Below are 13,805 nucleotides of genomic sequence, written 5' to 3'. Positions count from 1 at the left end.
CTCCTGCTTGAGCAGCGGGCTGGACTAGATGACCTCCGAACTCTCTTGCAACTGTTATTCTGTAAGGGTCTCCTGCTTGAGCAGGGGGTTGGATTAGATGACCTCCAAGGTCCCTTCCAGCTCTCTTTTGTTTGATTGAAGTAATCCTAGGTATAAGACTACAATTCAGCCCAAAATGTCTGTTGACAAGCAACAGTTGTTAAATGAGTTTTGCTCCATCTGGTCCTCTCTCTAAGTCCTCAATTTCCAACACATTATTTAGTGACAAATGAAAACCACCTCACAAAAGTGACTTATGACCATTTCTTACACAAGCATCCCTGCATATTCAAACGCTCAGCAACAGACGTGTTGCGCTATCCTGGGGTCACATGATCCCCTTTTGCGACCTTCTGACCAGCAGGAAGTCAGCTTCACTTAACAACCCTGTGACTCAATGAACAACTGGTGCGATTCACTTCAGAAATGGGGCAAGAAGAGTCATAAAACAGGGCAAAGCTCACTTCAGAAATGTCAACAGACATTTGGTGCTCAACTGTGGCCGTAAGCCGAAGACTGGTCAGAAGATCGGAAAAGGGGATGACATGACCCCAGGACACCGGTCTGAATTATAGTCCTGTCCAGGAGAAAACGCGAGCCATCAGATGACTTCATCTACAGGTAGTCCTCGAGTCTCGACGTACGACCACAACTGAGCCTCAAATTTCTGTTGCTAAGCAAGACATTTGTTCAGTGAGTTTTTCCCCATTTTACCATCTTTCCAGTCGCCATTGTTAAGTGAATCCCCGTTGTTGTTAAATTAGCCGCCCAGAGTCCCTAGGGAGTGGGCGGCATACAAATACCATTAAAGTTTGAAAGTTTGAAGTTAGTCACACGGTCATTAAGTGAATCTGGTTTCTCCATTGATTTTGCTTGTCAGCTCGCCAAAGGGCCTCAGGACGCTGCAAATGGTCATAAATACGAATCAGCTGACTATGGGGAATGATAGAATCATCGTTAAGCGTGAAAAATGATCCCAAGTCACTTTTTTCAGTGCCGCTATCACTTCAAACAATCATTAATTAAATGAACAGTTTGTAAGTCTAGGACTATTTAGATTTCACCCTTCGGTCAGGGGATTTTTCCGCCCAAAAAAATGCTTAGGCATGAGAGGCAGTCCTCAATTTATGATGATAATTCAGTCCAGTTGTACATCATGATGGTCATTAAACGGGTCACCACGTGACCATACCCAATTTTATAACCTTTTTTTTCCTGTGGTTCAAGAGGCAGGTTGCCTCACAGACTGAGGGGAAGGCCCTAGAAATGTTTTAAATAAAGAAATAAAAATTAGTAAGTTTTTTTTCCGTCAATTTTTTTTCTCCCTCCTTCTGAGGCATTCACACAACTCTCTAAAACCAGCAACTGGCATAACCCGTTTATGGGTGTGTACCTTACACGCATTAAGCGCAAATGTTGTGTTTTCACACAACCAACGAATCCGCGTCCCCTCCCCCCCACACGAATCAGGCTGAATTTCCTCTGAGTTTTTTTTCCCCTCCCCCGTTTTTTCCGTCCAGGTCAGAAGATGGCGTGAGAACCCGGGTCAACGAACCTTCGACTCGCTTGTGGGTTGGTTTTTTTTTTTGTTTTTTTGACGCATCGTGTGAACCCAAAAAGAACCCACAAAAAAGCGCGGGAAAAAAACCCCCAACAGGTCCTCAAATCGCCTCGCATTCCATCCCCTTGGCAACCGCGTCACCATGGCAGCGGGAAAAAAAGGCGAGGCCCTCTGATTGGCCGCGCGGTTTCTATGTCGTCAAGGAGGCGGGGCGGCGAAAGACCTGACGGCCCGAAAGGCTTTCGTGGGAACACGGGCAACCTTCAAGGCCCTCAAGAACGAACACACGACGCGATGGGCGGAAGGGGCGGGGCGGGAACCGGAATTGCGTCATCTTTTTGGGGCGCGGCATAGTCGGTGAAAGACCCGAGGCGGCCTCGTCACCGCCTCGATTAGAAGCCGGCCGGCGAGTGAGAAGGAAGGTTGAGATACCCGCAGGTGAGTCCCAGGGAGGGCTGAGGCGACCCCGGAGGCCTCAGGTGGGGAGTTCCTCCGCCGTTCCCCGGTTGATTGTTGGAAAGGGGACTACCCCGCCCATCATCCCCACCCTTTCTGGCTGCGCGGGATACGGTGACCATCATCCCCGGCCGCATGACCCCCCTCCCCATAATTTAAATTTTTATGATATAGAAGCTATAATAAGGATAGTGTTGATTAATAATTGTGTATTATATAACATTTTATCCATCTATTTATCATCTGTGCTCGTATATTAGATCTACGTTTTAAACTACCCAGGGTTACTTTAAATGAGGTGGGCGGTGTAATTTCCTAAAGGACATTGTAATTTAAGTTCTTTTGATATTTATTCTTTTTATTTTTTTTTGTAAGCTGCCCAGAGTTGCTTCACCTGTATTGCAGATATATTTAATATATATCTTAAGAAATACACACACACAAAATAATTATATATACTTTAATAAATCAATACATGATATACCTATATAAAATTTAATATCAAATTAATCTACATTATATGTATAATTTAAATGTCATAGATCAATACATTATCTATATGTATAAATTTAAATTTCATAGCTCAACAAATGTCTAAATTTAATTGATCAACACGTTATATGTATAAAACCTAAATGTAATAAATCAATATATTATACATACAAAATTAAATGTAATGAATGAATATATATATATATATATATATATATATATATATATATATATATATATATATATATGTTTTCTGAGGTTTTCGCGGGTGAGACCTACATATATATATATATATATATGGTTAGCTGATGAGAGCTAAATAGCTTGAAATAGATTTATACTAGTCTCCCTTTATTTATTTATCAGCACAAATAAAAAAACAATATATATATATATATATATATATATATATATATATATATATATATATATATATATACACACACACATACATACATACATATATATATATATATATATGAATGTAAAGTACGTTGTGTTTTTGAATAAATTTAATTTAATCAATAAATCTATACAGCTACACACACACATACATACATACATACATACATGTATATGAAGTTTTGTTTCTTAAGACACAACTAACCTCTCTCACAAATAAGGCCACTCTAGGCAGCTTGCAAACACTAAAAAAGAGAAATGCAGAAACTATTAAAATTACAATTGGAAACATTATTAATTGCATGCAAATTAGGGCAAAGTGTTTCTCAGGCTCATGCAAATTGCTTTCTGAATATTGACAGCTGTCAATCTGCTGGAAAGCAATGCTTCCACCCCTCTTTTGCCCCAAAATTGTGAATAGGCTAGTTGTGTCTTCTCAAAACAAAACTTTGTGGCGCCAGAACTTCCCATCCCGGAATCAGGTGTCCTTGTCATCCGGTTTTGGCCTAGCGAAGTTCCAACGGTTCTGGGGAAAAAAAACAGATCGTTTTTCACATTTTGTCACATCCCCAAAGTCACGTGATCAAAATTTGGACGCTTTGACATCTGACTCATATTTATGACCGTCGCAGCGTCCCAGGTCACCTGATCCCTCTGTGATCTGGCGAGCAAAATGAACGGGATTCATATACCAACTGGGATACTCAACAACAGCAGTGATTCAACTTAACTGCGACTGGAAAGGTTGTACAATAGGGCAAAGCTCACTTCACAAATGTCTCGCTCAGCGACATAAATTTTGAGCTCAGTTGCAGCCATATCTCAAGGACCCACGGTGGTAATTGAACAATGGCAGCAATTCCCTGAATAACAATGGCCAGAAAGGTGGTAAATCAGGGCAAAATCCATGTCACAACTGCCTTGCTTAGCGATGGAAATCTGGGCCTCGGTTGTGGTCATAAGTTGAGGATTTCCTGAAATCAGTCCCTAAATAGCAGGCATGTGGGTGCTTCAGAATAACAGGGTTAGAGGGACCTTGGAGGTCTTCTAGTCCAACTCTTCTCAAGTAGGGGACCCTTACAGGATAGCAGAATATCGGAGGTAGAAGGGACCTTGGAAGTCATCTAGTCCAGCCCCCTGCTAGAGCAGGAAATCCTTACAGAATCACAGAGTTGAAAGGGACCTTGGTGGTCATCAGTCCCCCTGCTCCAGCTCTACCATTTCAGCCCAGTCTATTCTTAAAAGCCTCTCATGTTGGAAAACCCACATCTCCTTGTGGCAAGTGTTCCACTGGTTCTCCCTGTTGGGAAACTTCTCTTTATTTCTAGCTTAGTTCAATTAAAGTCCTTTTAAAAAAATCCTTGTCTTTCTCCATTCCAAGGAATTGCTGGCTGGGATTTTGGGCAGAAAAAAATATGGGAATAAGGTCAAGGACGTTGGCAAGGTGATTTTTTTCTTTTAAAGGTTTGCAAAATCACTTTGCAAAGAGGTGAAATCACATGAGCCACAAGCCATAAAAGGAGGGGTTTTCAGAACATTCTTACACAATGACGCAACAGCTCTTTGCTCACAACCGGCTGGGAGAGAGTCTGATGAAATTAGTGGTAGAAATGTTGCCAGGAAGTGAAGTCACGAATTTGGGACAAGGAAGTGCCTTATTATCCAGACCAGCCGTGTGGAGAGAAATAGATTTGTATTCCGTGTGTGTGTGTGTGTGTGTGTGTTTCTGACTGACAGGGACTTTATACATTGACTTCGTTGCATTTGCTGCTTTTGGTCAACTCAGTTTTAACCATAATTGAGCAGGAGTTAGACTAGATGACCTCTAAGTTCCCTTCCAACTCTGTATTCTATGATTATGTCAGCGTCTCCTTGAGTGGGAGGGAGTCAGACTAGGTCATCTCCAACTCTTGTCCTATCATCATGTAAGGGCCTCCTACTTGAGCAGAGGGTTGGACTAGATGACCTCCCAAGGTCCCTTCCAATTCTGTTATATTTATTACATTTATATGCTGCCCATTTTGGTGTCTAGTGTGACTAGAGAACTTATATATATGTATAGTAATATATTTATTTACTGGTGTGTGTATGTATACATGCATATTTGCATATGTATGTGTATGTGTATGGATATATGTGTGTGTGCCTGCATACATACATACAATGATTCCCTTTATCAATCGTGTCGTTAAAATAGGGCAAAATTCACTTAAGCAACTTCTCCCTCAAAAACATAAACATTGAGCTCCATTGTGGTCATAAGTCGAGGACTACCATAAGGACGTTGTGACAACTCGTAATTACGAGGACCGTCGGCAATTTAACTTTGGTCACTAAATGGACCACTGTAAGTCGAGGACCTCCTGTATTTTCCAAAGTCTGCTTTTTTTCTCCCCTCTCTCCAACGTAACCTTCCATCCATTTCTGTTTCCTTACAGTGACCATGGCATCCACCTCGGAAAAAGTCTTCCCAACTTATGATGAAACAGCGGGTTCAAAACTGCTGCGAAAATCGAAGGAAATGCCCTTCGTCCCCCTGGGTAGGTGCCTCTCTTGGGCTTTGCTGTCCGCCGGCCGGTATCTCTGAGTCCGTCCCGTTTCGCCAATGGCGTCTTTGGTGAATTCCGACAGTTGCTCGAGATCTGAACAATGGGTTCGAATTCACCCAGCGGGGGATGAAATCAGAATTTCTCCACCTGGACTCCCAACAAGCAGAATTCCCCACATCTTCCAACTGCCCATCTTGAGAATGCCTTCTCTATACAGGTAATCCTCGACTTAACGACCGCAATGGGAAATAGACCTTTTTTTTTTCCAGTCGTTAAGTGTTGGATTTCGCGACTTTTTTTGCAAGAGTCCTTTTGCACAGTCCCGAAATGAATCCAGTTGCCAAGCCTGCAAAATCTTGATCGTATGTCGCCGAGAAGGCGATAGTGGTCATAAAGTGCGAGCACTGGTCATAGGTCATTGTTTCCGGGCCTTTCCAAGTTGAGGACTTACCTGTATTTCAAAAGGCATTTGTGGGATTGAGGGGTGGGTGTGATTGTGGGTTCACATGGTCGGGAGGAAAGTAACGAGACTCACAAAATCTTTTTCTATAAGCCTAGGCCACGGGTCTGGAACTCGTGGTATTACATTGATATCATGTGACCTCCCCCCCCTTTTTCCTTTTTGCCTTTCTGGGGCTGGGTGTGGGCTCATTTGACACATCTGGCCTGTGGGACGTCAGTTTGACACCTGTGGCCCAGGCCCGTGATGGCGAATTATGGCACGTGGAGCCATATTTGCTGTCACGCCAGTTATCAGCTCCGACACGCATGTGTACGCCAGCCAGCTGGTTTTCAGCCTTCTGGAGGGCTGGGGGAGACCGTTTTAGCCCTCCCAAGTCTCCGGAGGCTTCCCTGAAGCCTTGTGGGGTGAAAAACACCACCAACCGGCCAACCGGACATTCTGAAATGATCCGTTTCCGGCTTCTGGGGGCCTGGGGGAGGCCATTTTTGCCCTCCCCAGGTTTCAGGAAAGCCTCTGGAGCCTGGGAAGGTCACGCATGCATGCACAGGTGGGCAGGGAGGATTGAATTGGTGTGGGCACGCATACGTGCACAGTAGCACATGCGCAAATAATCTTGGCACACCATAAGAAAAAGGTTTGCCATCCCTGCCTAGGCTGTCTGTGGGTTCCTCTTCCTCTTCGAACACATCACTCAGTTGTAGCACTGATGCTGTTACCTACTTGGATTATGAAACGTCTGTGAGAAAACCTCCCAGCTCAGAGAGCACCAGGGACCCCACAATCCTCCCTCTCATTCTGCTGTCTTCCCTTCCCTTCATCCCTCACTTTCCTTCCTTTGTTCTTTCCTTCATTCCGTTGTTCATTCCTTCCACTTCCTCTCTCTCCCTTCCTCCACTTCCTTCTTTCCTTGGTTCTTTCCTTCCTCCTCCTTCCCCTCCTTTCAGGGACAGGGTTCCACCACAAAACCACGCTCGACTAAACTGCGCTTGACGAAACCGCGTAGCTGACGTCATCAACAGCGCGGAGACAGAAGCACGCTATAAACGCTAAACCTAAAATTAACCCCTAACCCTAAAGCTAACCCTAACCCTTAACCTAATCCTAACCTTTAACCTAACCCTAACCCTAAAGCTAACCCTTAACCTAACCCTTAACCTAACCCTAAACCTAACCCTAAACCTAACCCTTACCTTAAGTTGAATTGGCTTGTTTTCAAAGCGCTATTTAAAACGCCCTTCTTTCTCCGTGCTCGCTGTTGTCGCCCTGTTGATGACGTCAGCAACGCGGTTTAATCGGGCGCGGCTTAGTCGGGCGCGGTTTTGTCGTGCCACGCAGGGACAGCGTTGCAGGGCGCAGCACTGGGGACCCCAGACCCACTGAAGCCATGGCGGTTTTTCCCCTATTTTTCTCTGGTCTCGCGTTCCTTCCTTCCCACCCTCCCTTCTCAACTAATTCCTGGGACCCCTGAAATCTTGACAGTTCTTCCACTGCCTTTCTCGGGACTAGTCTTCCTCCCTCTCTCCACAAAAGCCCTAACCCTAACCCTGAAGATATTACCTAGCTGGGTCATGAAAAGTCTGCAAGAAAACCACCCAGCTCAGAGAGCACCCGTAGTCCTCCTCCTCCTCTCTCGTCCCACCCCAAACCCGCTGACCCATTCTTCCTCTGCCTTCCCCAGGTCTGGCGGGTTGTCTCAGTCTGGCCGCCTTCGGCATCTACCGGGTGAAGAACCGAGGAGAGACCAAAATGTCCATCCACTTGATCCACACGCGGATGGCTGCCCAGGGCTTTGTGGTGGGGAGCATCGTTTGCGGTAAGTTGGAAGGGACCTTGGAGGTCCAACCCCCCTGCTCAGGCCCGACAATTCCAGACAAACGTCTCTCCAACCTCCTCTTTCAAAAGCTCCAGGGATGGAGCCACCCACAAGGAGTTCCAGTGGTTAATAGTTCTCACCGTGACATTTCTCCTTAATTCCAGGTTGCTTTGCTCCTTAGTTTTCCTTCATTGCTTCTAGTCCTCCTTTTCTGGTGCCTTGGAGAATAGTTTGACTCCCTCTTCTTTGGGGCAACCCCTGAGATATTGGAAGACTGCTATCCTGTCTCCCCTAGTCCTTCTTTTCATTAAACTAGACATGCCCAGTTCCTGCAACCGTTCTTCATATGTTTTAGTCTCCAGTCCCCTCATCCTCTTTCTTGCTCTTCTCTGCACTCTTTTCTAGACTAGAGCCTCAACATTTTTTTTATTTTTTTTATTTTTATTATAATGTAATTAATGTAAATGTAATATAATACAATATATTTTACAATATTTTATAACATTTATTTTATAATATTTGTTATAAGACAAGTATTATTATTTTATAATAATGTTTTTAATGTAACTTTATAATGTAATATAACAATATATATATATATATAATTTACAACACAATATAATGTAATATTTTAACAATATTTTATAATATGGTTAATATATAAAATCTATAACTGTACATATGCATACATACACACACCCACACACCCACAACTGTGTGTGTGTGTGTGTGTGTGTGTGTGTGTGTGTGTGTGCTTGTTCGTTCCAGCATAACTCTGGAACGCCTTGAGCAATTTCAACCAAACCTGGTACACAGATGACTTACTCTCTGGAGACAAATACTGACACCCCTAACACCACTCAGGGTGGGTGTCCTGTTAAGCGCCTGTTCACAGAGCTCCACAAAGGGGCGGCCCCCTCTGGTAAGGGGGAAAATCCAACATGAGAAATTATGTTTGGTCCGGACATTTCCCCCCCGCTATAAATAAAAAAAAACCAGGCAATGCAGGGTTATTGGCTAGTATTTTTTGTAATATAAAGTATAATATTTTGTAATAAAACTGCATGCGATATTCCATGGCACGACAAAACCGCGCTCGACTAAAGCGCGCCTGATTAAACCGCGTTGCTGACGTCATCAACAGGGCGACTACAGCGAGCGTGGAGAAAGAAGGGCGCTTTAAATAGCGCTTTGAAAGCAAGCCGATTCAAGTTAAGGTTAGGGTTAGGTTTAGGGTTAGGTTAAAGGTTAGGGTTAGGGTTAGGATTAGTTTTAGGGTTAGGTTAAGGGTTAGGTTTAGGTTTAGGGGTTAATTTTAGGTTTAGCATTTACAGCGTGCTTCTGTCTCCGCGCTGTTGTCGCCCTGTGATGACATCAGCTACGCGGTTTCGTTGAGCACGCTTTAGTTGAACACGGTTTTGTGGTGGGACCGCGATATTCCACATAGGGTCTTACTAAGGCTTCATCAACCAGTATTAACACCTCTCGTGATCTTGATTCTCTCCCTCGGTTAATGCAGTCTAGGATCGTATTGGCCTTTTTGGCTGCCACCTCGCACAGCTGGCTCATCGTTAAGCGATCGTCCGCTATAAGTCCAGGATTCCCCCCCCCCTTCGCGGTTACTGCATCAACACATTATTTTCTCCCATCAAACTTGCTTATTCTTTGTTTCTTTCTTTCTTCCAGGTGTGGTTTATACAATGATCCGGGATTACGTCTGGAAGCCTCATTCAAAGTCGTCAGAAACCCGTTGAATCTCTCCCCCTTCCTCTCCACCGTAGGGATAGTTTTCCTTATCTGCGGTGAAGGAGGAAAAAGAAAACAAAATTTAATTCTAATTTTATACCTCTTCCACACCCAACTTTTCCTGACACCATATTTCCTTTGTGGGTCACAAAAATCCCTTATTTTTTTTATTTTATTTTATGCTCAAAACCACGAATTGAGCTTTGTTCCTTCGCTGCCATTTCTACCCTCCGCGTCGGCACTATGTGTGACTGAGGCGACTCCAGATTTTTCTCTCGCAGACAACCTTTTTGGGGGTGGGGGGTGGGGATCATATTGTGACACACACTGTTGTGTGTATTTTCCCCCAAAATCGAGATATTTTCCCCTGCTTCCTTCAGAAGTGAATTTAGACCACAACTCATCAAACCGCCGACACAAAAAAAGTTGCTTTTTTAATCCATTTCTGGGGAAGGTTGTGACAAGTTGTGGTGTTTTTATTTGTCGCTTGAGATCCTGTCACCCTCCTGTTAAATGTGCTTTTTTTGGGGGGACACTCTGGTGCTTGTGCACACCAGAAAACCACAACATTTGTGACAGAGAGAAACGAGAGAGCATTCTAACACTTCAGCTGTCTATCGTGCTATTCACAGTTGTATTTATTACACCTTATTAAAACTGTAGATGTTTAAATTATTTAGCCAAAAAACGGATATATTGAGCTTAATGTTTTTATTTGTGGTGTGTGTGTGTGTGTGTAAAAATGCAAGGCACCAAAAAAATGTTACACAAAGTCACAACAATCATCATATTTTGGCTGTAACTTTGAGGACCTCTGTATGCATATGTTCTTTTAAAAAAAAAAATTGGGGTGGTAGAGGTGATGTTTTACACGGAAGAATCATTGAATTGCGCTACACTTCAGTTGTGTTACACTTCAGTTGTGCGTCCTGCGTTTGTGCGCAGGCTAAAACATCTGCCTCTTTCCCAATTCTGCTTGAGAAGGGATTGTGACTTACATAAAGCGTGGCCAGGCATGACGGGTTGCACAAATGCTGTCACCCAGCGGGTCCTCGAGTTAACAACTGTCATCGTGTCTGGCAATTCCAGTCATAACTCAAGCAGGCCAGGCACGACGGGCTAAAAAAAAATCCCTATGAAATATCTAGTCCTCAAGATAACAACCATCGCCAAGGCTGGTGATTCCTGTTGTGGATTCTCTTTCAAAGGATCCTTATAAAAAAAACTAGCCTATTTCATCCTATATTTTTTGTGGTGGTCATTAAGTGAACACCCTGTTGTTAAGCAGACCCACATTTTTTTGGGGGGGTGGGGAGAAACCGTGGGCTCGCTTCATTTTTTCTTCTTCACTTTTTGAAGTTGGAGATAAGTGCTTTTCTGAGGAAAAATGGATATCGCAAACCGCTTGAATGCAGTGAGGACGGACGATGGAATTGCGAGCCGCCTTGGGCTGGGAACCGTCATAAGCTGAGGACTTCCTAGATGGGGTTTGGATGGCTCCTTCAGGAAATATTCTAACCCCGGGGTGTGCGCCCTAAACAATCTTCAGATGTTATCCAAAAAGATTTGTAAAATATATATATATATCCTGTCCATTCTGTTTCGTGTCCATTGACGAGTTGCTTGTGGCGTCCTGAGTTTGAATCCTGGTGCCACAAAGCCCCTTGTGAGTTCAACCCTAATGCTGATTTTATATTAAACGATGTACGCAACAATTGCGGGGACCCAGTTTGTGGTTTTGTGCCGCCTTTGGATGTGAGTTTCTGCTTTTTTAACAAAAGGCCACAATGGATATGCCCCCCCCACAAAAAAAGCATTTTTCTCACTAAGCAACGCAAATGAGTTTATTTCAATATTTTCTGCCACCGTCATTAAGTGAACGGCCTCAGTGGTAAAAAGAAATAATGGGGTGGTTAAGTGAATCCGGCAACATCGTAAGGTCGCAAAAGGGGATCACATGATGGTCGTATGTGCGAGTCAGCTGCCAAGCCTCTGCATTTCATTCACGTGGCCCTGGGGAATGAGAAACTGCCAAAAGCCCCACTTTTCAATGCCGTAACTTCAAACAATCACTAATCGCGTTTACCATCTTAGACAAAAGGGTTTTCTCAGAAAATAAAATAATAAGAAGCTGATGAAACTGTTGATCACATACTCAGCTGCTGTAAAAAAATTGTGCAGGCTGATTATAAATTGCGGCACAATTCAGTAGCACAAATGATCCATTGGAATTTGTGCAAAAATTATAATATTGAAACAGCAACAAACTGGTGGGAACATCAGCCTGAAAAAGTCACCGAAAATCAGATGGTCAAGATCTTGTGGGATTTCCATATACAAACGGACAAAATACTGGCGCATAATACACCAGACATCACACTGGTTGAGAAAAATAAGGTCACAATCATAGACATCGCAAAACCAGGTGATAGCATAGTCGATGAGAAGGAATATGAAAAAAATCGCAAAACACCAGGACTTAAAAATCGAAATTCAACGACTATGGCACAAACCAGCAGTGGTAATTCCAGTGGTAATTGGCACACTGGGTGCTATTCCAAAAGCACTGGAATTACATTTAAAACAGTTAAAAATGGACAAAATCACCATCAGCCAAATGCAAAAAGCCGCACTGCTTGGATCTGCACGCATATTAAGAAAATACGTTACGACGTCCTAGGCCCCTGGGTGGGGCCCAACTAGTAACCAATCCCAAATCCGGCGAAACAACTGGCCGCTGTGATACAATTCTGTTGTTGCGAATAATAATAATAAAATAATTCTAGGAGAGTCCACAAATGTGGAATTCTAAGGAAGGGATCTAAATATTTTGCTTTATCCAAACTTTTCTAACAAACTCATTTATTGCCTCACGACAATGAACTATATAATTTGCCAATTCGAATGTTCGTGAGACTCCAACTCCCAGGATTCCTTAGTCTGGCATGCTGCCTGGGGAATTCTGGGAGTTGAAGTCCACCACTCAAAATGGACAAGGTTTGAAGAGCCCAGATTTTAGAAGACCAACATCGTATCGCAAACTAACCATCTTAGTTTTAGCCAAGAAATTCCCCAACTAGGTTACTTTTATAAGGTCCGAAGAGTCATGGGAATCGAGCCGGTGAACGATTTTCGAAACTGGTTCCGGTGGTTTCCTGAAAATGGCGGAAGGGATTCCTGGCGCTCAATTATGGAAGGAGGTAATATCATCAGTGCTAAAAGCACTGATGAGGTGGCGCAGTGGTTAAATGCAGCACTGCAGGCTACTGCTAGATCAGCAGGTCAGCGGTTCAAATCTCACTGGCTCAGGGTTGACTCAGCCTTCCATCCTTCCGAGGTGGGTAAAATGAGGACCCAGATTGTTGGGGGCAATATGCTGACTCTCTGTAAACCGCTTAGAGAGGCCTGAAAGGCCTATGAAGCGGTATATAAGTCTACTGCTATTGCTATTGCTATTGCTATTGCTAAAAGGGATTGGGATATATGGAGAAGAGAAGGAGGATTGTTCTCTTGAGGTGGATGGCTTTCTTACAGACGTTTCAATGACCCAGCTTGATACCATCATCTGTTAGTGGGGAGTGTGGTGTAAGGAAAGGAAGAGGTGGAGCTCAGCCAGCCAAGAGCATCAAGGACTCAACCATCCTCTCTACGCAGAATCAGACTAAAATCACAGAGCTTTTGCTTTCCCACGTAATATCCCTTGAGTCCATCACCCCAAACTGTGCCATCAAGTTGAGGTCAGTTCTTGGTGACCACACAGATAGATCTTTTTCTCCAGGAACTTCAGGCCCAATGAGGTCCTTCAAGTCTTCTACCCGATGGAGACCTTGTCACTGCTGTCCCCGAGTTCTTCCCTTTTGCTGTTGATGAGCCTCTTCTCTTCTACTGTCCCACCATCCTGAACCTTCTCCAGATGGTTCACTCTTCATACCATGTGTCTGAAGAAGGATAAATTTGAGCCTGTCCCTTCATGACTCAAGTGGGACTTCTTTGGGGGTCCGTTGAAGTTTCTTAGTGGTCTAGGACAGTGTTTCTCAACCTTGGCAACTTGAAGATGTCCGGACTTCAACTTCCAGAATTCCCCAGCCAGCATTCGCTGGCTGGGGAATTCTGGGAGTTGAAGTCCAGACATCTTCAAATTGCCAAGGTGGAGAAACACTGGTCTAGGATACCTTCAGGTGTCTTCTACGATAGGACAACAGACTTGGAAGGGACCTTCAAGGTCTTCTAGTCTGACCCCCTGCTTGAGCAGGAGACCCTTATAGAATCATAGAATAACAGAAT

General features: G+C 43.8%; 1 protein-coding gene across 1 annotated transcript; it reads left to right on the top strand.

The window, feature by feature from the left end:
• Positions 1–1,926: 1,926 nt before the first annotated feature.
• HIGD1A (HIG1 hypoxia inducible domain family member 1A) lies at positions 1,927–10,209 on the top strand. Its single transcript, XM_032238042.1, has 4 exons — positions 1,927–2,038; positions 5,389–5,490; positions 7,641–7,775; positions 9,462–10,209. Exons 2-4 carry the CDS (start codon positions 5,394–5,396, stop codon positions 9,527–9,529), a joined length of 300 nt encoding a protein of 99 aa, XP_032093933.1. The 5' UTR covers positions 1,927–2,038; positions 5,389–5,393; the 3' UTR covers positions 9,530–10,209.
• The last annotated feature ends 3,596 nt before the right edge of the window (positions 10,210–13,805 follow it).

The sequence above is a fragment of the Thamnophis elegans genome, chromosome Z (assembly GCF_009769535.1).
Source record: "Thamnophis elegans isolate rThaEle1 chromosome Z, rThaEle1.pri, whole genome shotgun sequence".
Lineage (NCBI taxonomy): Eukaryota > Metazoa > Chordata > Lepidosauria > Squamata > Colubridae > Thamnophis > Thamnophis elegans.
Note: the sequence above shows the minus strand (reverse complement) of the source record. Positions and strands in the feature narration are given on the sequence as shown.